At 36.9% G+C, this 24,601-nt stretch overlaps 1 protein-coding gene across 3 annotated transcripts in view; it reads left to right on the top strand.

Moving 5' to 3' along the window:
• Positions 1 to 24,273, top strand: part of YLPM1 (YLP motif containing 1) — a 71,333-nt gene extending 47,060 nt beyond the window's left edge. For 2 of the 3 annotated variants that reach the window (XM_084892029.1, XM_084892030.1), the window contains 15 exons: positions 917 to 1,340; positions 1,454 to 1,543; positions 2,004 to 2,199; positions 2,666 to 2,784; positions 3,894 to 4,048; positions 6,473 to 6,535; positions 7,057 to 7,176; positions 7,392 to 7,568; positions 7,656 to 7,739; positions 8,025 to 8,108; positions 9,603 to 9,683; positions 12,901 to 12,952; positions 18,784 to 18,914; positions 23,452 to 23,635; positions 23,869 to 24,273. In XM_084892029.1, the coding sequence (XP_084748155.1) occupies positions 917 to 1,340; positions 1,454 to 1,543; positions 2,004 to 2,199; positions 2,666 to 2,784; positions 3,894 to 4,048; positions 6,473 to 6,535; positions 7,057 to 7,176; positions 7,392 to 7,568; positions 7,656 to 7,739; positions 8,025 to 8,108; positions 9,603 to 9,683; positions 12,901 to 12,952; positions 18,784 to 18,914; positions 23,452 to 23,598 (1,923 nt within the window). In that variant the 3' untranslated portion in view covers positions 23,599 to 23,635; positions 23,869 to 24,273. The remainder of the gene's footprint in view (positions 1 to 916; positions 1,341 to 1,453; positions 1,544 to 2,003; positions 2,200 to 2,665; positions 2,785 to 3,893; positions 4,049 to 6,472; positions 6,536 to 7,056; positions 7,177 to 7,391; positions 7,569 to 7,655; positions 7,740 to 8,024; positions 8,109 to 9,602; positions 9,684 to 12,900; positions 12,953 to 18,783; positions 18,915 to 23,451; positions 23,636 to 23,868) is intronic. The other variant, XR_014795709.1, reaches the window with a different exon arrangement.
• The last annotated feature ends 328 nt before the right edge of the window (positions 24,274 to 24,601 follow it).

Raw genomic sequence — 24,601 nt, 5'->3', positions numbered from 1 at the left:
AGGATTATATCCCAAGAAAACAGAAACCCCAGTCGGAAATGTTCATAGCAGCACAATTTACAATAGCTAAGATTTGAAAACAGCCTAAATGTCCATCAGCCGATGAGTGGATTAGAAAACTGTGGTACATCTACACAATGGAATATTATTCTGCTGTTAAAAAAAAAAAAAAAGGGAATTCTTACCACTTGCACTCCCTCTCTCTCCCACTCCCTTCCTCTATCTAAAACATATCCTCGGGTGAGGATTAAAAAACTACCCACAAGGATAGTTTTCCATTATGCTAATAAGCCAGTCAGTGAAAAATAAATACCACATCATCTCACTCATTTATGGAATATAAAGAACATTATAAACTGTTGAACAAAAATAGTGGCAAAGAAGCATCGAACAGACTGTCAAACTACAAGGGAAGGTAGTGGAGGTGTCAGGGATAAGAGATCAACCGAAGGGCTTGTATGCATGCATATAAGCACAACCAATAGACGCAAGACACTGGGGGATGGGGAGGTGAGGGCAAGTGCTGGGGAGTGGAGGGGTGGTAAGAGGAGGCTCGAGGGAGTTCCAGGGGGGGGGCGGGAAACATATGTACTACTATTTGTAATACCTTAAATAGGAAGAAAGGAGGGAAGGAGGGAGGGAGGGAGGACCAACAAAAAAACAAAAACAACAACACAGTGTAGATATTTATTGGGGAAAAAATGTGTGCATAAGTGGATCCACACAGTTCACATCTGTGTTCCTCAAGGGCCAATTGTATTTTCTCCCTAATGGTGTATTTTAAAGCACAAAAGATTTGAATTTTGAATGAGTACAGTTTATTACATTTCTATGTATTGAAAACCAGATTTGATGTGCAAAAACATGGTAATATTCTCATCTCTCATTCACTAAAGCTATTTACTCTGTTTTCCAGCCTCCAGGATCCTATAGACCACCACCTCCTATGGGTAAACCACCAGGTCCAATTATAAGACCCTCTGCTCCACCAGTAAGATCATCTGTTCCTTTGACCAGGCCACCTATTCCAATACCACCACCACTACCACCTCCTCCTCCTACACTACCTCCTCCTCCAGGGATAAAGCCACACACTTCAGCTATAGAACAGGAACGCTGGGATGAAGATTCTTTCTATGGCCTCTGGGATTCAAATGAGGAACAAGGACTGAATTCAGAATTTAAACCAGAAACTGTAAATATTTCATCTGCTCCATTGTTACCACCCCCACCTATTCACCCTTCCATTCCCCCTCCTGGCCCAATGCCACCAATGGGTATGCCACCAATGTCCAAACCACCACCAGTACAACAGACTGTTGACTATGGCCATGGCCGAGGTGAGTGATATTGGTTAAGTTTGTATTTGGGATTCTGAAGGAATTTTTAGCTTCAATTTTGCCTTTTATAAACTTCATTCATATTGTGTTTTATCCCTGATTTTGTTTGCCAGATATGTCCACTAATAAAGTTGAACAGATACCCTATGGAGAAAGAATAACTCTGCGCCCAGATCCACCTGAAAGATCAGCTTTTGAGACAGGTAGGAGTCCTAGAGAGATCAATATTTTTTAAAAAAACTTTTAGGGCCGAAACCGGTTTGGCTCAGTGGATAGAGCATCGGCCTGCAGACTGAAGGGTCCCGGGTTCGATTCCGGTCAAGGGCATGTGCCTTGGTTGCGGGCACATCCCCAGTGGGGGATGTGCAGGAGGCAGCTGATCGATGATTCTCTCTCATCAATGTTTCTAACTCTCTATCATTCTCTCTTCCTCTCTGTAAAAATCAATAAAATATATTAAAAAAAAAAAACTTTTAGGACCTAATTATCATATGTTTTTTTTCCCCTTTGGTAAGATTATTTGGGCCTCTTTTTAATAAAGCTAAAAGATTTATAAGTTGAAATTAGGGCAACAACTTATACTAGTTCTAAAGTTAGATTTGTACTTTTTTGCCTTTAAGAAAAAAGGGTATTGTTCTTATTTTGTACTAATTGTTTTTGTAGAGCATGCAGGCCAACGTGATCGTTATGATAGAGACAGAGACCGGGAGCCTTATTTTGATCGTCAAAGCAATGTCATGGCAGATCATCGAGATTTCAAAAGGGATCGAGAGACACATAGAGACCGAGACCGGGATCGTGGTGTTATTGACTATGACCGGGATAGATTTGACAGAGAACGCCGACCTCGAGATGATAGGTATGCTATGAAAAATAACTTTGCCAGGTAATTACCATATACTTGAGTCCAGCAAAAGTCAAAGGAAATTTAGTAAGTGACATATTCTTTCTTATGTATAATTTTGAGAGGAAAGAGTAGTTCTGGACCAATTTTCAGGAAACTAGATGCTTGAGTTTTGCTAGCTTAAATTCCAGAAAGTGAAATGGGTGAAGGAGAAAGCCAGAAAAGGAAGGAAATAGTATCGTCAATAAAGGTGTAGTGATTACTTAATTAGTAGGCAAACAATTTGTTTTTGCAATTGTGAGCTCTTTAGATATGTCTATGCAAGGGAGATCTAAATGGAAAAGCAAAATAAAAACATAAATATTGACTACGTGTAGTAACTACTTTTAGAGAAAACTGGGCAGGTAATGGTATTGCATTATGAGACAGAGATCTCCAATTATTTTTTACTTACCAAACCTCTTCCTGTTACACCTTCTAGGACTCAGTCATATCGAGACAAAAAAGACCATTCTTCATCCAGAAGAGGGGGATTTGATAGACCATCCTATGACCGAAAGTCTGACCGACCAGCCTATGAGGGACCATCCATGTTTGGAGGTAGAGCAGTGCCTTGTTAACTATAAAGATGTTGAGAATGCTAACTGATACTTCCCATTGTAGCTATAGATTTAAATTTACAGAGTAAAATGCACTCAGGTTTCTAAGGCATGGCAGCATTATCATAAAAAATAGCAATGTAATTAATATAATAAAACAAATTGCTTTTTTTATATTACTAAAGTTTAGAAAATAGAAACAAAATCACTTATAATCCCACCACCCACCAAATCACAGCTATTATAATTTTGTATGTTCTCCTCTCGTTTTGTCTTCACATACATATTAATGAAGTTATAATCAAAATATAAATACAATTTCTTTATTGTGCTTATTCCTATTGATAATTTTTTCCACACATAAATCTATTATATAATGGCTCTATTACATTCTACTGAGTGGATATAAGACTTATTGTTAGACATTTAGGTTGCTTTTAATTTTTCACTGCTATATATGTGCTTCTAGTTTAAGTGGAATTTATAGCAGTAAAAAATTAATGTATGTATATATTTATTGATTTTAGAGAGGAACGGGTATGTGAGAGAGAGAGAGACATCCATCAATGGTGAGAGAGAATCACTGATTGGCCGTCTCCTGCACACCCCCTACTGGGGATGGAGCCTGCAACCCAAGCATGTGCCCTTAGCCGGAATCGAACCTGGGACCCTTTGGTCTGCAGGCTGACGCTTATCCACTGAGCCAAACCGGCTAGGACAAAACCTATATCTATTTATAAGAACAAACTTTTTAAAGCTGATGACTCTTGTCCTTAAAACTGTAAAGCAGAAGTTACAGACAAACTCTTAAGTCATACTTGGAACCATCCAGTAAGTATTTATTATTCTAATATGACCTGTTGCTTAACTTTTTCCTAAATTTAGTACAAATAAGGATGAATTGAGAATTTCTCAAAACATCCTGTTTGCCTGAAATAATATCTAAATCTTTTAATTTTCTTGATTTTCATTACTTAAAAATTTTCTAATACAGGTTAAAGTGGCTCCCAGATCATTATGAATTATATTACCTTAGGATAAGTGCAAAGAGTTAAAATTTTAAATAATTACTACACAAGTAGTAATTCCATTCATCTGCTGAAATTCCAGGAGAACGAAGAACTTACCCGGAGGAGCGAATGCCCCTGCCAGCTCCTGCACTCAGCCACCAGCCACCTCCAGCTCCACGGGTAGAGAAGAAACCTGAATCTAAGAATGTGGATGATATTTTGAAACCCCCTGGCCGAGAGAGCAGACCTGAGAGAGTGAGTCCTATGTAGTTTTCTTTTTTTTTTTTTTTTTAAATGTATTTTATTGATTTTGTACAGAGAGGAAGGGAGAGAGAGATAGAGAGTTAGAAACATCGATGAGAGAGAGTCATCAATCAGCCGCCTCTTGCACACCCCCTACTGGGGACATGCCCGCAAACCAAGGTACATGCCTTGACCGGAATCGAACCTGGGACCCTTCAGTCCCCAAGCCGACGCTCTATCCATTGAGCCAAACCGGTTTTGGCCTATGTAGTTTTCTTGCAAATCAAAAGTTTATGAGATCTTTTAAATTTAATATCCTGAATAGAATTTCTCTACTTTTCTGTGACATACTAATAATATGAGATTCAAGGTATCTTACCATCTCCAATATATCATATAATCTAAAAAATTACCTACCCTATAGAACAGGGGTCCTCAAACTTTTTAAAGTGGGGGCCAGATCACGGTCCCTCAGAGAGCTGGAGGGCCGGACTATATGAACTACTAATTCCTACTGTAACACCTCGGCTGCACTCACTGCCCAAAAAACCTGGCGGGCCGGATCAGACTCCTCTGCGGGCCGCATGTGGCCCGCCGGCCGTAGTTTGAAGACCCCTGCTATAGAATCTCAGAAGTTAGAGCTTAATTGCTTGGCAAATTTTCCTAGTAACCTCCAAATGTATACATTTTAATTTTATATTGCATAATAATTACATTCCATTTTAAATTGGCAGTGGACATTTTTATCAGATATTTTGATGTATCTGTATATAAGTCATTTAAAATTATTTCATCTATTATTAGTATATTTTGCATCTATATTTTCTGTGGTTGCTGTTTGCATGATATATCTATTTCTATCCTTTTATTTTCTATCTATTTGTGTCTTTGAATCTAAAGTATGTCTTCTATAGACAACATGTAGTTGGGTCGGTCATGTTTATTTATGCAGTCTGACAATTTCTGCCTTTTAATTAGATTGTTTAATTTATTCACATTTAATGTTATGATATAGTAGTTTTAATTCCATTTTTGGATTGTTCAGTTGTATAGAAATACAGTTGATTTTTGCATATTGATCCTACATCCTGAAACATTCTTAAATTCATTTATTAGCTCTAATAGATTTTTAGTGGATTTGTTAGAATATTATATACACAAGCTCATGGCATCTGCAGATAGAGTTGGTTTTAATTCTTTCTTTCTAATCTGGATACCTTTTATTTCTTTTTCTTGCCTAGTGGCTCGGGCTAGTAGATGTGTGAGTGGATATCCTTATTTTATTCCTGATCTTAGCAAACTTTCAGTCCTTCACCATTAAGTATGATATTAGCTATGGGTTTTCAATAGGTGCTCTTTATCAGGTTGAGGAGGTTCCCTTCCGTTTATATTAGTTGAATGTTTTTTATCTTGAAAGGATGTTGGATTTTGTTGAATGCTTTTTCTGTTCAGTTAAGGCTTTTGTTTTTATTATATTATTTTTTATTTTACTCTATTGTGTGTATTTTTGTTTTTTATTTATTATATTGATATATATTACGTGAATTATTTTTCAGATATTAATTTATATCCCTGAGATAAATTCACTTGGTATATAATGTTTTTTATATGTTTCTGGATTCAGTTTGCTAATATGTTGAGGATTTTTGCATCTATATTCATAAGAGATATCTGTGATTTTCTTGTGATGTATTTGGTTTTGGTATCCAGGTTATCTGTTTGATTTGAAATGCTGGCCTCATAAATGAGTTGAGAATTGTTCCTTCCTCTTCCTAATTATCTATTTCTTGAACCGCTTTTAGTAGTCTGTGTCTTTCTAGAGATTTGTCCATTTTATGATCTAATTTGTTGGCCTATAATTGTTCATAGTATTCCTTTATAATCCTTTTTTTATTTCTGTAAGATTGTCAGTCATATCTCCTCTTTCATTTCTGATTCTAATAATTTGAGTCTTCTCTTTTTCTTTGTCACTAGCTAAAAGTGTGTCAATTTTTTTCATCTTTTCAAAGAACCAGCTTTTACTGTTTTTCTGTTCTCCATTTTATTTACGTCTGCCCTAATGTTTATTATTTCATTCCATCTGGTTGCTTTAGGTTTAGTTTGTTCTTTTTATAGTGTCTTAATGTAAAAGGTTAGGTTATGATTTGAGATTTTTCTTCTTAATAAATTTCCTTATGAGCACAGGTTTATATATCTCATAAGTTTTGGTATTCTGTCTTCATTTTTAATTATCTCAAAGTACTTTTTTATTTTTCTTCTTGTTTTTTGTTATTCCATTGTAGTCATAGTACTTTATATTATTTCTATTCTTTCAAATTTATTAAGGTTTGTTTCATGGCATATCATGTGAATTGTCATGGAGAATGACACAGACCATTATTATAAGATTTTATTATAAAAAAATCTGAGTGATTCTTTTTTTTTATTGTGTTTCAGATTGTTGTTATAATGAGAGGATTGCCAGGCAGTGGAAAGACGCATGTTGCAAAACTTATTCGAGTGAGTATGGAAAAGCCAAAGAGTCAGTTGCTTTTATTTTTTAATTTTTTATTTTTTTATTGATTTTTTATAGAGAGGAAGGGAGAGGGATAGAGAGCTAGAAACATCAATGAGAGAGAAACATCGACCAGCTGCCTCCTAGGCACCCCCTACTGGGGATGTGCCCGCAACCAACGTACATGCCCTTGACCGGAATCGAACCTGGGACCTTTCAGTTCACAGACCGATGCTCTATCCAGTGAGCCAAACCGGTTTCGGCGAGTCAGTTGCTTTTATTAGCTGCTTGTCTTTTTACCAGGCAGCATTTATCAACACAGAATTTCCCATTTGATCCATTCTTATTTGTTCATAGGTAGAGGCTGTCCCAAATAAGTTTTGGTCTGCTTAGACAAATATTTTTGCTTCTGTTTGATTTGAAACCACCAGAAGATTGGATATTATTTAGCCACAAGAAGGAACTTTAGTGTAAACATTAATTTATTTCATTAGTTCTCTAACTTCCTTGACTATCTGATTCTTAGGATAAGGAGGTAGAATTTGGAGGACCTGCTCCCAGAGTTCTAAGCCTGGATGATTACTTTATCACTGAAGTGGAAAAAGAAGAAAAAGATCCAGATTCTGGAAAGAAAGTGAAAAAGAAGGTATGGTTACATCCTAATTCATTAACAGTGAAAGGAGAAGTATGGCTTTTTTTTTTTTTTTTAGAAAAGGGTTTTCTGTTTTTTTAACACAAACTTTAGTACTAAGGTATAAAGTAACAACTACAAATCCATCTCTATGCAGATGCTGACTAAGGAAGAGGTGTTGGATGATTCTTTGCTTTTGCTAACTCCATATCTCTTTTGGGGGATCTTAGGTAATGGAATATGAATATGAAGCTGAGATGGAGGAGACCTATCGCACCAGCATGTTCAAAACTTTCAAAAAGACTCTGGATGATGGCTTTTTCCCTTTCATCATCTTGGATGCCATCAATGACAGAGTTAGACATTTTGACCAGTTTTGGAGTGCAGCAAAAACCAAGGGATTTGAGGTATAGACTTAAAATAATTTTTGAGTACTTTGTGTAATCATGTAAGTGCTGTATTTGTTTGCCTAATCACTATTCATTCTTTCTTAGGTGTATTTGGCTGAAATGAGTGCAGATAACCAGACTTGTGGCAAGAGAAATATTCATGGAAGAAAGCTTAAAGAAATAAACAAGGTGATTTTTTGAAACATAGAAGGTGTTGTATTTTAAACTTTATTTAGGCTGTCTCATCTATGATGTCTGGAATTTCTTGTTTATTCCCTTTCCTTTCAAAATATCTTTTCTATCTGCTTTAGTAAATGTTTCTTATCCTTTGTATCTAAGTGAAAAAGATGGCCTACCTCTGCCTGGAGCTAGCCTGTTAGACTTCACAACGTTAGTTAATTTGTCTTGGATGTTCCCTTGGTCTTTCTTTGAATAGTTTACAGAGATAGCTTGACCCTCTGAATCTCTCAATAGATGGCTGATCACTGGGAAACTGCACCTCGTCATATGATGCGTCTGGACATTCGTTCTTTGTTGCAAGATGCTGCTATTGAAGAGGTGAGGATCTTTTGCCTAAAAGGCAGTGCAAATTGACCCCTTCTTTACCCTTTTACTTTGAAAAAAAATTTAAACTATAGAAAAGTTGCACAAATAATATAAGAACACCTGTACAACTATGATTGAGATTCATCAGTTATTAATATTTTGCCACATTTTTCTCTATATAGATAATATTCTCCCTCTCTTCCTCATTATTATTACTACTAGGGAGCCCAGTGCACGAATTCGTGCACCTTGAAAGGAACTGTGGGTTGCAAGGCTGTGATGGGCACAGGTCTCAGTCCATCCTCCGCACCCCCACCTGGCCCCTCCCACCATGGCCCTGGCCCCCTGTCTGCCAGCAGCTCCACTCCCACCGCTGCCACTCTGTCACACTGCTGGTGCCAGCCAAATTTGTACCCATTGATGTTGCAGAGCGATTGGGGCCGTAGCCAGCAGCAGGTGCCAGAGGCACCCCTCAGGAGCAGGGGGAGGTGGCGAAGCCCTGAGGGGCGGCGCTCAGAGCTGGCATCCACTGTTTGCACCAGGTGATCGGTGCCAGCGCCAGGCACCAGCAGCGGGTATAGTAGCAGCTCTGGGGCCAGCACCAGCAGCAGATGCGAGCTCCAGGCGGGACCACAGCACAAGGGAGCAAAGAATTTTCAGTAACCACCAGAGGCTCACTCCAATGACAGCTATCAGCACCCTACCTTGGTCTGGTGCTCCCCCTCCCCCCCACTTGCTCCACCATCCTGCTGCCGCCAATGCCCGCCATGTTCTGCATGTGCTCCCTGGTGGCCAGCACATGTCAGTGACTGATTCAATTGTTCCCCTGCTCAGTCTATTTGCATATTAACCTTTTATTATATAGGATTATTACATAGGATTGTTATCACTATTATTGTGGAACCATTTGAGAGTGAAGTTGCAGATCTCATAACCCTTCACCCCTCAATATTTCAATAGGTATCCCAAGAACAAGGGCATTTTCTTAAAAAACTAGAAGTCTGAATCACCTCATATACAGTTCATATTCAGATTTCACCCTATAAATACCTCTCTAATTCATCTCCTCTCTATTTGCATTGCTACCATTCTGGACCAAGCTACTGTCATTTTACTGTTCACTATAACCTTCCTTGCATTTTAAAATTTGGATCATATACATGTTTACTTGATTAGAAAAATGTTTGCTAAAGGTTCTTGAAGGAAATCTTAGTAATTCATAGGCATTCAAAACAGATAATTATCAACGTAGGACAGATCATTATATTCAACTTCATAGGAAATTGTAAAGATAAATATCCCAGAAAATAGAAAAGCAGGAATATTATTGCCTTTTATCAGTGTATTTTAAAGTTTAGGGTATTAAAAATTAATTAGTATGTAATAGTGATTCTGTGCTGTCTCTCTCTGGGCAACTGTATTCATTTCAGAACTCAATGAGAGAATCAACATTTTCTTAAATGTTAACTCAATCTTCTTTTTATTATGATTATTGGGGTGGTGTAGGTAGAGATGGAAGATTTTGATGCAAATATCGAAGAACAGAAGGAAGAAAAGAAAGATGCAGAGGAAGAGGAAAACGAACTGGTAGGAGACAGATCAACCACTTTGAACAAAGTGTCTTTTTATTAAAATTTTTAGGTGTTTAAATTCAGATCGATGGTCAGATTCTTACTGTTGATGTGCACCTTAGTGGTAGAAGTTTCCATAATCATCTTCAAGGAGACTTCTGGATATTTTTTCTCCTGATCAAAAGAACCCTCTACTATGTATTACAAGAAAATTTTAAGAATGCTAAGAAACTTACCTTGTATTCATTCATCTATTTGTGGGTGGCTTTAGGGGAGTATACGTTTTAAGAAAACCAATTACACATCAAAGGGTATTCTTGCTCTTCAGCAGATATCTGGTACAGCCTACCTCATATGCATAATTGTCTCTTCTTTGCTGTAAGATCTCAAAATTGAGTTTCTGTCAACTGAGGCAGGAAACTTATTGAAGGAGGAGGCAGAGGGTTGCCATAGACTTCTGGATTTGTCCTTCTGCATTTTATTCTGTTAAGTGATGGGGAAAATTATTTGACTGTGTAGGCAATGCATTTTGCTTAGGCTGATTCGAGGCTTACATAGTGTGAATTCAAAGTACCTGTGTATCTCCTGTAAATGTTTTTGATCATATGTCTTAGAGATGTTTGCCTTACTCTGTCATCATGATATGTGACCTATAGAATTATGTTACTTTTCTGTGTTTGGTAAATGAGGTACAGAGATTAGTGATGCCTTGAAATAGTGTTGCTTTTTAAATTCAAGGTATTATTTGGTTTACTTAATATTTCAACCCTTGCTAAAACTACTTCTCATATTCCTCTGAAAATATACAAAGCAAGAACCATGATTCCTACCTCCCAAAGAATACAGGCTCTTTAAGGAGTGGTCCTATTAAACCCATGTCTGATATGGGGATTCTGGATAGAAACTGTGTGTTTATATAAAGATGGTGCCTCTACGTTCCTAGATTTTATATGTGGATTAAAAAATAAGTTTTAAAGTTAATGGCATTTGAGTCTCAGTTTTTCTTTTCTTTAAATAAAGTATTTTTCTTAATTAGGTTGTATTCTGGCATATATGAGCTAAAATGTAAGTAGGAAACTCACTTAAAAGTCCACGCTGTTCTGGAATACGGCTATTGACCTCATAAGCTATTGCAGCGTGTGTACTAGCAAGTGATTGTGTGAGAAGTCTGTAATGTTAGTTTTCTGAAGGTCCATTTTTCTTTTGTGGAGATTCAATTCAGGACTTGGTTCATAACATCTGATTTGCTTAGGTATAGGTCAAAACAGAACTTTTGATTTTTAAAAATAAAACACATTGTAATACTACATTTTTATAGCAGAAAACTGGCAAGGAAGCCTTAGGACTCTACCCTGCTGGACTACCTCTTTTATTTCCAAGTGGCTTAACATTTTAAGCAGTGAGAAGATGTTTTAAGAACAGGGTGTGGTTCCAGCAGGGAGAAATTAATATATTTGTTTTGCTTATCTTTGTTATAAAACTTAGCCCACTCAAAAATGCATATTTCAGATCTTCTACTATTGGGTTTTATTCCAAGAGTAAAAGATACTAATATTCTTATTTTGCTTATCTTTGTTATAACACTTCTCTTAACCCATTCAAAAAGGCAGAGTCTAGATTTTCTATTATTGGGTTTTATTTCAAAAGTAAAAGATTCTTGGTGAATTTTAACCAAAGGATTAAGAGCAAATCTCATATCATTCAGACCATTTTACTGAAATTTTCAATAAACTTTGCATTTTGTACTCTCTACTTATTGATTACTATAGCTGGGTGAAAGCCAAACTTTTCTTGGTTAAGAGAAATTTGGGGCGGGTAAGAAAGATCATTGGTTTGATATTTTGCCTTCATTAGTGCTTTAGTGAATCTAGTTGATGTGACTCAGAATTTATAATTATTGTAATGATACTTAAGGTTTTCAGATGACTTTTGAGGTATAACTTGTACAAATTTCATCAATACTTAATTAACTTTTAACACCATCCCTTTAGCATAGTTTTGTCTTGGTTTGTTCTTAAAATGTATTTGAAAAAGATGGTATAATTTATAAACCTGAAATACTGCCTAATGGGTTGAAGTTGAATTATTGATTTGGCTTAAAGACTAGCAATGTATAAGATCTATAGGTTTCCTGGAAGAATGATTGATGCTCTATTAAACTCTTACACAGATATTACTGTCATAAACTGTTCAACATACTTTGCAACTTACCTGTGTGTCAGTCTATATTATGAAATTGAACATTTCCAATAGTCAAGAGATATATTGATTCTTGAAAGATGATGCTGACACCTTTGTTGAATCTGTTCTGTATTATTATAAGTTCTAGTATTTAAGTTCTGTATGTTAGGGTCTAACAAAGAACAGAGTCCAAATGAAGGAAAAGGGGAGTCATGGTAAATTACATGAAAAAAGCATACATTTACCTGCCAGGTTATAAACTGAAAGGATTACTTCATAGTTAAATAGGTACATTGGGAAATTTGAAAATCTTATGGGACTTTGTTTGAAATAAACTACCCATAATTTATTAAGTAAGACATAAATTGCCTGTGAAAATTTCTGGTTTTTCATGTAATAGGAAAATGTAATTTTAGAAGACATCAGAAATAATCATCAGATTCCAGATTACAAAAAAGAAATCCTTTGAAGTTGATTCAGTAAAATTAACCTTTGTAAGATCTGCTAAGTGGATGGAGTCGTTTAAAAATGAAGTTGAATTTCATAGTTATGTTCAGTGATACCAAGTTTTCTCTTTTCTCTTGAATATTTAAAATTATGCTGGACTATAAAGTAACTATCTTGAAAAACACTCTGGACCTCATGCCTACTATCACTTGAGAATAACAGTTGAATTGAGAAAATAACCTAACTAGTATTAGAAATCTTCTGCTACTCTGAATGATATAATTTTAGCACATATATCCTCACCTTATTTACTATACAGCTGTTGTTCAGACTACAGTTGTATGTCCTGAACTGTAGCTGCCTCTAAGCGCCTTCATGATACTATTTTGAAGTGACTACTCTGAAATCTGGGCACTGCAGATTTATGAATTTGGAAATTCAGTTTCTTCAAAGATAATGAGATTGTGTTTTCCCTAAAGATATATTTATAACTAGTGAGTGGAAGCTGAATCCATTCCCAATTTTAATGCTTTTCCAGTTCAAAAGTGATATGCATGTATGTGTCTCTTTCTAACCCTTCGAGCTTCTCTCTGTGTACAATTTAGGGTTACATTCCGAAAAGCAAATGGGAGATGGACACATCTGAGGCAAAGCTAGGTGGGTATTTCCTTTTTCCTGTTTTTATATGTGATACCTGATGGTAATGATCATAGATCTTTCTGCTATAAGAAGAACAGATTCCCCAAAAGTTCTGCTTAAACCAGGCTTTTGGCCTACCTACATCCCCAGTCTGTTTTGCTAGTTTTCATAACTAGTTTAACTAGTTATATCTTGTGACAGAGTGAAAGAAGAGCATTTTAAAGGAACTACCTTCTATATCACTTAAAGTTTTTAGAGTAAATGGAGATATGTAATAAATTTAGTAATAAAATACTGTCACTTCTGAAATTCATTCTTTAAGATTAATCAGAAATGTTAGTGCCAATGAGATTTCTGCTTTTCTAAAAGAGTATTTACTGCATTTCTAAAAGAGTATTTACTGTCCAACGTTGAACCAGATTGTGAATACTTTGTGTAATAATAGTAAGAATAAATAGTGAAGCTTACAAATTAATTAATTAAAGGGCAGTTATTTTCCTTGTATAATAAATTGGAGTTTCTAGGTGGGGAGCGGTAGACACAATTTAGGTCTTTGAAGAGCCTGCCTTATAAGATTCCACTTACATTTTCCTTCAACTTGCCTTTAGTGCTAGATTACAAGGTTAATTGGTTAAAATTATTATCTAAATCAAAAATTGGAGTTGCTTAGTGTGAAGTTATCTGCCAATAGAAAATCATGCATATCCACTGGATTTTCCTCCACTATTTCAAAACATTTTTTCAGGGTTCTTTGTTTTTGTTTTTACCTTACTTAAAGAGAATCATTTAACATGTAGATTAAGATATGACAATAAATAAGAAAGTGTGATAAGGACTTTTTGAGAAGATTGACTTTTCCCAATGTATGAAGTATGGTTGTCGGTCATGTTTCTCTTCCTGGTTATCATACTATTATTTCAGAACTAAAATAACCATCTAAAGATCATAAAATCATAGGTTAAATTTGAGTCATTTAGCTGCTTCACTGTTTGGGGCACATTGTGTTTCTGACATAAGAGGGTGTACATTTTACATACAATCTCATAGGCTATACCTTTTATTTTGCCCAACTGATGACATTTGCAATTGATGTTGACCAGATCCTATGTCAAAAGATAATTCCATAAACTGTAGTATTACTGTATTATTGGGATAGTTACTTGGTATAAAGTCTAGAATTTTTCCTAATATATGTCATGTGAAAATTGTACGTGGTTACTGACTTATTCTTTCACTAGTCTTCCCTCTGTGGGAAATCTTAGCAATAACTATCTCCTTTTCTAAACTTTTAAAGCATTTGTAAGTTTTAAATGCAATTAAATACGTAGGAAAATAATAATAATCACAACTTATTTTTAATAATAATAATGCTTTAGATATTCTTATTTTGACATTAGATTAAGAATATTGAAAGTTCTGTGTTTTTAGGATAACCTGTAAGACTATAAACATCATGTCCCTCTTTTTTGGTTCTCTAAAATAGTGTTTATATTTGAGAGCAAAGAAAAGTCATAAAGAGACAAAGGGATTGTAAAAGTGATAAATATTTCAAATAGGCATGTAACCAGAGGCCTTAAACTTGAGCTCATCCATTTTCTGTTTTCCTTCCTAATTTTTAAAGAGAAAGGAAAATGGAATTTAGTAGTAATGATTCAAGAAAATATGCCGTTGCCCAGTTTGTGTGTGGCTCAGTGGTTGAACATCGACCTATGAACTGGGAGGTCATGGTTTGATTCCATTTTGTTTCCTGGTGAGGGCACATGCCCAGGTTGCAGGCTTGTTTCCCAGTGGGGGGCATGCAGAGGCAGCAGATCAATTATTCACTGTCATCATTGATGTTTCTAATTCTCTCTCTCCCTTCCTCTCTGAAGTCAATAAAAATCTATTTTAAAAAAAGAAAATATGCTATTAATATTGGTATTGATTTCTGGGGAAAATTCTGGCCTGTCTACCATTTGCTTCTCAGAAAATACATTTTATACAAATTCAGTACATTTTAAAGATAAAATGTTACATAGTGAATTCCAGAAATGGATTTGTTAAATAAACCATTTCAATTAAAGCCACTGAAGATCTAGTAATGAATGTAGAAAATAAATTCTAACGTTTGCAATTGGGTTTTTATTTACTTTTAATAAGAGTGACATTGATGTTTCATGTAATGACTTGCTTCTTGCACCTCTTTGTTATCTTGAGACATGATCTGCCTGTCGAGGAAGACAAATGGAGTGTGAGCATTCTTGAGAGTGCTTGCTTCTTTGAGATTGGCCCATGGGACCAACTGAAAAGAGCAGTCTTCTCTAAAATATGAAGATCTTTGTCTGATAATTAGCCTATTTATGTTGCCTTTCTTACCATAACAAATTCAGTAAACTTGATTACCAGTACAATTCTTTTCTTTTTAGTACTTTACCAACATTCTTATGTTACTCTTGGTAACTTGATTAAGCTGGATGGAAACAGTAAGCTTTAGCAGCGTCGAATTGAGCCAGAAGAGCTGAATTTGTGAGGGATTTTGATTCACAAATGAGTCTGCCAATGAGAAAATACTCATCTGTAATCTTTCAAGGAGTATGTTAAATCTCATTGCAGACTCTTGATCTGTGTTCATTAAGTACAGTATACAGTACAGCCTCTGTTTGAGTGTTTCAGATTAGAAGTGGTGTAATTTTGGAAACATTCAGAACTGGCCTGCATTACATATGGCCTGAGTATCATAAAGTTGTTGAAAACTGTGTCCCCTCTTCAGTCACACCTGACTCCTTTGCATCTGAAACCCAGGCACCCTAATGCACATCAGATGCTGGAATTTAGCCTGGAAGCTACTTAAGTTCCAATGACATGATTTAGGTTTCTGCATATCAAGTCCTTTTGCTTTTCTCATCTCTGTCATTTGTCTCTGTTTATGAGTTATTGTGTATTAGCCTTCTATGTGTTAGGAAGTTTCATCTCTTCACAATTGGAATGCAGTTATGATTTGTATAAGCACATAATCCTTGTATGGTTCACTATAAACAAATGTTCAGAAGCATCATTTATTTGGAAAATACATAGGCATTTCTAAAAAAATTTTTGTTGCTCTACAATAATATATACTGTCTTGAGGATGTGGTAAGATTCTGGGACCAGTCAGGTTGGATATTTAAACTTTCATCTTCATATTAAACTTCATCTTTAGAAACTCAAATTTCTGAAAACCATATGTATGAGTGTATTGGTCACCAGTTGTCTTCTGTAATTAATACCCCAGATTCCTCTCCCTCACCTTATGCCATACATGTGTGTTCGGGTTTCCAGGAAGCCATGTGGAAGAGATATGAACTTTTCTTCAGCCCAAGAAAGAAACTTTAAACATGTTGTGCACGGTCAGATTTCAAATTAAACATGACAAACAAGGGTGTTCAGACTAGATTACATATTCTGAACTTCCATGTTGCAAATGGAGAAGGCCTGGTCTGTAACTCCTGTCACGGTGGAAGAGAAAACGTTCTTACAGTTTTCACACTGTGCTTCTGCATTGCTGCTTGGCTGTGCTTATTCTTGGTATTGATATGTGAAACTTTCCTTTGAAGTACGTTAATGTCATACATAGGTGATCTTATCAAGTTTGGAAATCGTTTGAAGTTATTTAATAAAAAGTGTATGAGAGCTTCCTACTCTTCTGATTATATTCTACACTGTTGAACTGAGAACAGTTTTTATGGTTTGTGGGACTTCATTGGTTTTCTAATACTATGTCCCTGTACAATCAAAGGGTCACTTCTTTTTTTATATATAAATATATTTTATTGATTTTTTTACAGAGAGGAAGAGAGAGGGATAGAGAGTTAGAAACATCGATGAAAGAGAATCATCGATCAGCTGCCTCTTGCACATCCCCTACTGGGGATGTGCCCGCAACGAAGGTACAAGCCCTTGACCGGAATCGAACCTGGGACCTTTCAGTCCTCAGGCCGACGCTCTATCCACTGAGGCAAACTGGTTTCGGCAAAGGGTCACTTCTTTAAGATCCTGTATAATATGGCCTGTCATATACATGTAGATAGAGCCATTTGGTACAGCATGTGATTTACAGAGGTTAAGAGACTTTCTGTTTAAAAAAAATTTCCAAAGTGATGTGATAAAATTTCCTGAGTTTTGTAAAGTGTTGTAGTTTGCCTTGCTGGTTTTTTAAATACTATTACTTTTAAGGGGGAGATATTAGGAAATAAAGCTTTGCCAAGTATGCAAAATCTTACTTGTTTTTGTAGCCTGTATGGTATGGTTCAGTTAGTTGTGTGTGAAACTTTTACATTTGAAGCATAAACTCACCCTCTCTTCTGCCACTGCTTCCATTGTACTTTTCATATCAAGTACTCTCCAACTTGGCACCTAACAGCTTTCTATTATATACACTCTGCATCCTTTATGGAGTCTAATGAAGTGTAAATATTGAGTGTCCTGAAGTATTTAGGTTTTCCTTTATTGACCTGCTTAGTGTGTTTATATAACTACCCTGTTTCCCCGAAAATAAGACAGTGTCTTATATTAATTTTTGCTCCTAAAGATGCGCTAGGTCTTATTTTCAGGGGATGTCTTATTTTTCCATGAAGAAGAATACGGTACACATTTATTGTTAAATGAAAATAAAGGAAATTTATTACCTGTATACGGTACGGTAGTATGGTAGTTGTCAACACAAACCAGACAAACTGTGAATCCTACAGTATCAAGAATTTACTCATTTATTCAATGACAATCATGTTATCATCTTCTGGAACATCATCATAACAATCCAATTCCTGAATTTCCTGGTGAATTTCTTGTGACTCCATTTCTTTCAGAATCAGTGGACCAAATTTCTCATGTTTAGCCTGGGGGGGGGGGGGCGCCTTATTTTCAGGGGGATGGCTTATATTTCACTCAGAAGGAAACCTGTAAGTAGGTCTTATTTTCGGAGGATGTCTTATTTTCGGGGAAACACGGTACAAATGATTCAAAAGTTCAGTGCTTCAATGTAACTAAAATATATAACTCATAATATTTCACATGTAGAATCAGAATCAGTGTTAACCAATAAAAAAGATCACACACACACAAACAAAAGACCACACATTTTCATCGTGTGTTCTTCTTAAAGACCCCTACATTTGTATCTCATAATTTCTGAACAGCAATCCCTATCATTTAATTCATTACACTTCGGGGGCTTTGAAAAAAATTGAGGATTCAGAAAGAAAATTCAGATCTGGTCAATTTGGCTGACTAGCTCTTAGGCTCAAAAGGTCAGCAGTACTACATGGTATAACCAAAGAAAGTGGTGATTTGTGCAGTCTATTTACTCGGAAACAGTTACTCATAGTGAATCTTTTCACAGAGCTCAAAATCATAAGAAACTGTTCATCTAAAACTTTTTAAAACATTAGCTTGGCTCATTAAGTTTTAGGTACTGCTTTTCATATGACACAGTATCAAACAAATGGGTGGTATTAATATTGTGTTAAAAAAAGAATGGAAGAAGTTATTCATTTTAATCCAACTTTGCGTTTTCCTTGTGAACATTAGAACTGAAGTGTTGTGTTGGGGTGGAGGGCGGCATGGAGGACAAAGAGGCCATGAGATAACTGCCTTTCTTGCTCTGCCCATATTTGTTACTTAAACTAACATCATGTAATGGCTGCCAATATAGACATCAAATAAATAATGAAATTGCATAGAACTTGGTGTTATCTCAGCTGCGAAGATAGTTTGGACCTTCAATAATGCTGCTCTCAGAAATGTGGATGTTCCAGCCTTCTTTTCCCTTGTTTGTGTGTCACGCGCCAACTCTCACCCTTCCTTAATGCTGCGGCTCTGTGTTTGCCCCTCAGACAAGTTGGATGGCTTGAGAACTGGTACTAAAAGGAAACGTGACTGGGAGGCCATTGCCAGCAGAATGGAGGATTATCTTCAGCTCCCGGATGATTATGATACTCGTGCTTCTGAGCCTGGGAAGAAGAGGGTAAGAGACTTTGTCACTAACTGCTAACAGACGAAGGTCCTTTTGGGCATCTGGTTTTTGAAAGTCATAAACAGGTAACCACATGGATGATATTTTTGTTTTAATATATTTTTATTGATTTCAGGGAGGAAGAGAGAGGAAAAAGAGAGATAGAAACATCAGTGATGAGAGAGAATCATTGATTGGCTGCTTCTTGCACATTGGACCAAGCCCAAAACCCAGGCATGTGCCCTTGACTGGAATCGAACCTGGGACCCTTGGGTCCGCAGGCCGATGTTCTGTCCACTGAGCCAAACTGTCCAGGGCTGAATGCTATTTTTTTTTTTTATAGCAATGTAGTTTATACTATGTCATATCACACATCAGAAAAATGAGTCAAATTTTACAAATTATCGGCTCAAAATGTACAAGTAACTTAAAAATGGAGAACAGAAGTGACTAGCATGTTATCAACATTAAAGGACTTTGGGATGGCCCCTTATGCCATTTTTGTCATGGAGCAAAAGAGCCAGGTTCAGAGAAGAGTGTTAAAGAGAATTTATAGACTTATTATGGATTAGCTGTAGAGAATCCAGTAGTGGATAGGATCAGGGTGGCTCTTCTGGTTCTGGTCATAAGCACTTCATGTATGTGGTGCCATTTACTGAATTGGAGAAAAACTGGAAGAGCCATAAGTTTGAGTCAACAATTATAAGTAAGTTCAGTGAGGGACCAATTAAGTTAGAAATGATAATAGGAATCAGGACTCCAAAATTTGGAAGTTTCAGGTAGAGGTAAATGTTTCAAGAAATAAAGAGTAGTCCATCATTAAATGATATAAAGAAGACAGGTACATTGGGAACAGAGAAATAGCTATTGAATTGGCACATGGAGATCATTTATGATTGATCAATAATCAGTCAAATTTTCTTTGAAAGTTGAAGGACAGAAGCCAGTTTGGAGCAGATTGAAGAAGGAATAGGAAATAAAGTACAGACAGCAAATGTAGACAAATTTTTTTTATGTATATATTTTTATTGATTTCAAAGAGGAAGAGAGAGGGAGGGAGGGAGGGAGGAAGGGAGGGAGGGAGAGAGAGAGAGAAAGAGAGAGAAAGAGAGAGAAACATCAGTGATGAGAGAGAATCATTGCTCAGCTTCCTCCTGCATGTCCCCATCAGGGATGGAGCCCACAACCCCAGGCAGGTGCTCTGAATGGGAATGGAATCGTGACCCGGCCAGGCTAGACAGCTTTTTTTTTTTTTTTTTTAATATATTTTATTGATTTTTTACAGAGAGGAAGAGAGAGGGATAGATAGCTAGAAACATCGATGAGAGAGAATCATCGATCAGCTGCCTCTTGCACACCCCCAATGGGGATGTGCCTGCAACCAAGGTACATGCCCTTGACCGGAATCGAACCTGGGACCCTTTAGTCTGCAGGCCAACACTCTATCCACTGAGCCAAACCGGTTTCGGCTAGACAGCTTTTTTGAAGAAGGTTTGTTATAAAAAGGAGCAGAGAAATTAAATTGGATAGGTCTTCCACATAGATATCAAATTCGGTAAAAGTGACAACATTTGTTTATATCCTTCAAAACAAAAATAACAAAGCAAAAGGGATCATATATACTAGAGGCCCGGTGCACAAATTTGTGTATGGGTGGGTGCTGGACCGGCTGTGGTGGAGACATGAGAGGTTTGCCAGCTGAGGGAGGGGCCATAGGTGATTGGGGGGGGTGCTTGATTGGGACCCCAATTGGGCTGGTTGGCCACCACAGTGCAAGTCATAGTGACCAGTTCTGGTGTTGTTTGGCTTTTATATATATATATATATATATATATATATATATATATATATATATATATATATGATCTGCATAAGCCTTTTTCAGTGAATCTGTTCATCATTCTATATAAGTACCCACTCAAATGGCTTCCTTGCGTGCCATATTTGGTTGTACAGTCAGTCATTTTTCCAGTACCTTGTTGGTGGATACTTAGGCTGTTTTCATTTTATTGTTAATATAAATACTATGATGAAAGTCATGGAGTATATGTCTTGGCGTCTCTTTAATAGTATTTCGCTAGATTTTTAGCACTAAAGTTGCAAGCTCATAGAATATGATTTATCATTTCTGACAGTTATTGTGAGATTGTTTTCCAGAAAGGGTGCATCTATTTAAAACCCTCTTGTCAGTAAGTGCATCTCCCCCCCCCCCCCCCCCCCGCCCAAATTTGGGTGATAAAATTGTAGGATATATTTTTTTTTTTAATATTTTATTGATTTTTTACAGAGAGGAAGAGAGAGGGATAGAAAGTTAGAAACATCAATGAGAGAGGAACGTCAATCAGCTGCCTCCTGCACACTCCCTAACTGGGGATGTGCCTGCAACCGAGGTATATGCCCTTGACCGGAATCGAACCTATTGTAGGACGCTTGAGTCAGCAGGCCGACGCTCTATCCACTGAACCACACCGGTTTCAGCAGTAAATGCATATTTTTCCATACTTGTCCCCACAGTGCTGTTATCAAACTTTTCACAATCTAATAAGGTATCTCATTTTACATTTCTTTTTCTTAAGAATAAGGTTGTGTATCATTTCTTTATACATCATTGCTTTTTTATGAATTTCCTCAGTACACTACTAGTGAAAGAACACTTACTGTAAGAAAATAAAACTTCATTATGGTAGATGCCATTACAGAGAACTCCAGGTTTCAAAGCTCTTACGCATACTTTACAGTCCCTAACCTCTGATCCCCTCACCCTTTGTCTTGTAGCTTGAGGAGTTGGGGAAGGGAGATCTGATTCGTGGCCTCATTTATGTGCTCAGCTGCACCGAGGAACTACTTATATTGACACCTCTTATTCCCCTTTTAAGGTTGGGGCAACAGAATAAAAATAACTCTCCTTGGGAATGATAATTTGGTATAGTTCTGGTAACAAATAATCTCAAATGAGAAGTTTTTATTCTATTTTTCTTTTAAAAAAAATATATTTTATTGATATTTTTACAGAGAGGAAGAGAGAGGGATAAAGAGTTAGAAACATCGATGAGAGAGAATCATTGATCAGCTGCCTCTTGCACAACCCCCACTGGGGATGTGCCCACAACCAAGGTACATGCCCTTGACCAGAATCGAGCCTGGGACCCTTTAGTCCGCCAGCCGACGCTCTGTCTCCTGAGACAAACCGGTTTCGGCCTCTATTTTTCTTTTAAATGGCTCCACTTGAACTCCACCCCTGCCTCACACCCTCATTTCAAATAGTTTGTTTTTTAGTGTTTGTTTGTTTTTTAATAATTTTAACTCTCAACCCACTCAGCAAAATCAACATCAGAGCACCGGGAGATCTGACAGGTAGCAAGGAATACAGAATTCATTGTTCATTCCTTTCCTGTGCTCTCTTGATTTCTATAACTCAGCTTTTTACAAATACCAGGCAGGTTCCTGGGATTAACTTCCACTATAAGAAAAGATCATTTAGTAGAATTGATCACATTCGAATTTTACCAAAATGGTAAGGTTTTAAAATGTAATTTATTTTTTTAAAGTTTCTCTTGCTTAATTGGGTATAAAATGGTAGCTCAAGTGGACTTTCAGTTTGTTTCTTTGATGACTGTGGAAGGTGAACATATCCCTTTTTTTATTTGCTGAACTCACTCATTTTAGAAATATTTTTAGTGACATGGATGAAATATACGTACCTCCACATTTTCAGTGTTAACATTTTTCTGTTAATAGTTAAGATAAATGGCCAAAACATTGAGACTGTAAATCTCAATAACAGTACCTCTAGGAAAACAAGGAGGGACACTGACATTTAAGAAGCCATTTCGAGCTGAAAGTCATTATTCTGTAGGCACTGCCCAGAGATGCAGCAGAAGAGTAGACAGAGCTAGCTTCAGAGGAACCTGATTTTATTCTGTAGGGGAAGGATTCAAAGCAGATGAGAGTCACAACTGTGTCTTTTTTTTTTTTTTTTAAATATATTTTATTGATTTTGTACAGAGAGGAAGGGAGAGAGATAGAGAGTTAGAAACATCAATGAGAGAGAGTCATCGATCAGCTGCCTCTTGCACACCCCCTACTGGGGATCTGCCCGCAACCAAGGTACATGCCCTTGACTGGAATCGAACCCGGGTCCCTTGAGTCCCCACGCCGACGCTCTATCCATTGAGCCAAACCGGTCCTGGCACAACTGTGTCTTTCAAGGAGAGTGAGATTGAGGGATTGAGAATGCAGGTTAGTGCTTACTTTAGGTTAAACAAACAAACAAAAACAGGTCAGTAAATGAGTTATAGGAGTTGGAAGGAGCAGGACTGAGCTAAAAGCTGAACTGTTTGGGAGTTGCAATGGTTAGGACTTGGTGGTTAACTAGAGAGCTCTTTCCGTAACTTAAAAATTTGCCTTTCTCCAATTCATCTAGTTAATTTCTAATTTTTAAAACTGGCTTCATGTTAGTTGTCCTCTCTCTTAAAATATTCAGAGAGGGGGAAGGCCTTTTGCATGTTTATTTTTCCTAAAGCCCAGCCTAATGCTATGTTCTTTCCAGGTGAGATGGGCAGACCTGGAGGAAAAGAAGGACGCAGATAGGAAAAGGGCCATAGGTTTTGTGGTCGGACAGACTGATTGGGAGAAGATCACAGATGAAAGTGGTCACCTGGCTGAAAAAGCCCTCAATCGAACCAAATATATATGAGACTTTGTTTTTCAAACGAAGTCATTGTTCCTTTAAGGTAAGGATACATAGTCATACAAGTCCTGCTGTGTGGTTGATAAAGGGTTTGAGATAAAGTAGACGGCATGCTTTGTTAAAAATGCTTCTGTATTGAGTAAGTATTTCCCAGCTACATTTATAAAACACTATTCTAAAAGGAAGTATGCCTTCTGTAGATTTGTGAAGGAGTGGAGCACTGAAATGCTAAGGTACTGAATTTCCCTGGCTGACAGTCTTTTCTTTTCCTTCCAGATGGTTCGCTTTGAGGTGATCTGAAGCCAAGGCTTCCTGGAGCTTTGTTGCGTGTCACCTTGCTTCCACGGTTCAGTTTTTGTTTTATTCCTACCACCTTAGTTTTTTAAAGTTCTTCAGTGTCCCCAAGAGGTATTAGGATCTTGCTGTAACTAAGCAAGATGTTAATTTTTAAAAACTATTGGGGAGGGTGGGAGTGATAGCTTAACTGCTGGAAGCAGGTGGGGATCTGCTGGAGGATTCCGACAGAAAATATTTTCTCCACTGTACAATGTCACGGACTATCTATCATCGTTGCTTTATGGCTGTTTTTATTTTTTACTGTATGTAACTGGTAGCTGATTGTACTAGGATTAAAAACAATAAACTTTCATGATAAAGCCAATGAGATTCATGGGCTGTACAGCATGTGCCCCTTTCTCTTGTTTTCTTAATTTTATGTTTATTGCTTTTTTAATATGGTGTGTTCCAGTTACATGCTAGCCAAACATCCCCAAACCTCATCCCCATTGAATATTAAATAGCTCAGTGATTCCATGGTGCATGCTGGAATACAAGGCTCAGTGATTTTTCAAAACACTCACCTTTGTTTTATTGCTGGTTTTAAATATTCACTTGTTCCCTGGAGTACATCTGTCCTGTCACATGATGTTTTATTATTTTAGTTTCTGATCCTCTCTTTATCTGTCCCTCTTTCCTGCCCTCCCTCCTTTTACTCTCTCCCTTGATGCTG

This window comes from Pipistrellus hanaki, assembly GCF_964339955.1.
Source record: "Pipistrellus hanaki genome assembly, chromosome: 1".
In the NCBI taxonomy this organism is placed as follows: domain Eukaryota; kingdom Metazoa; phylum Chordata; class Mammalia; order Chiroptera; family Vespertilionidae; genus Pipistrellus; species Pipistrellus hanaki.
The sequence above is the reverse complement of the archived record's forward strand: the minus strand, read 5'-3'. Positions and strand labels throughout refer to the sequence as shown.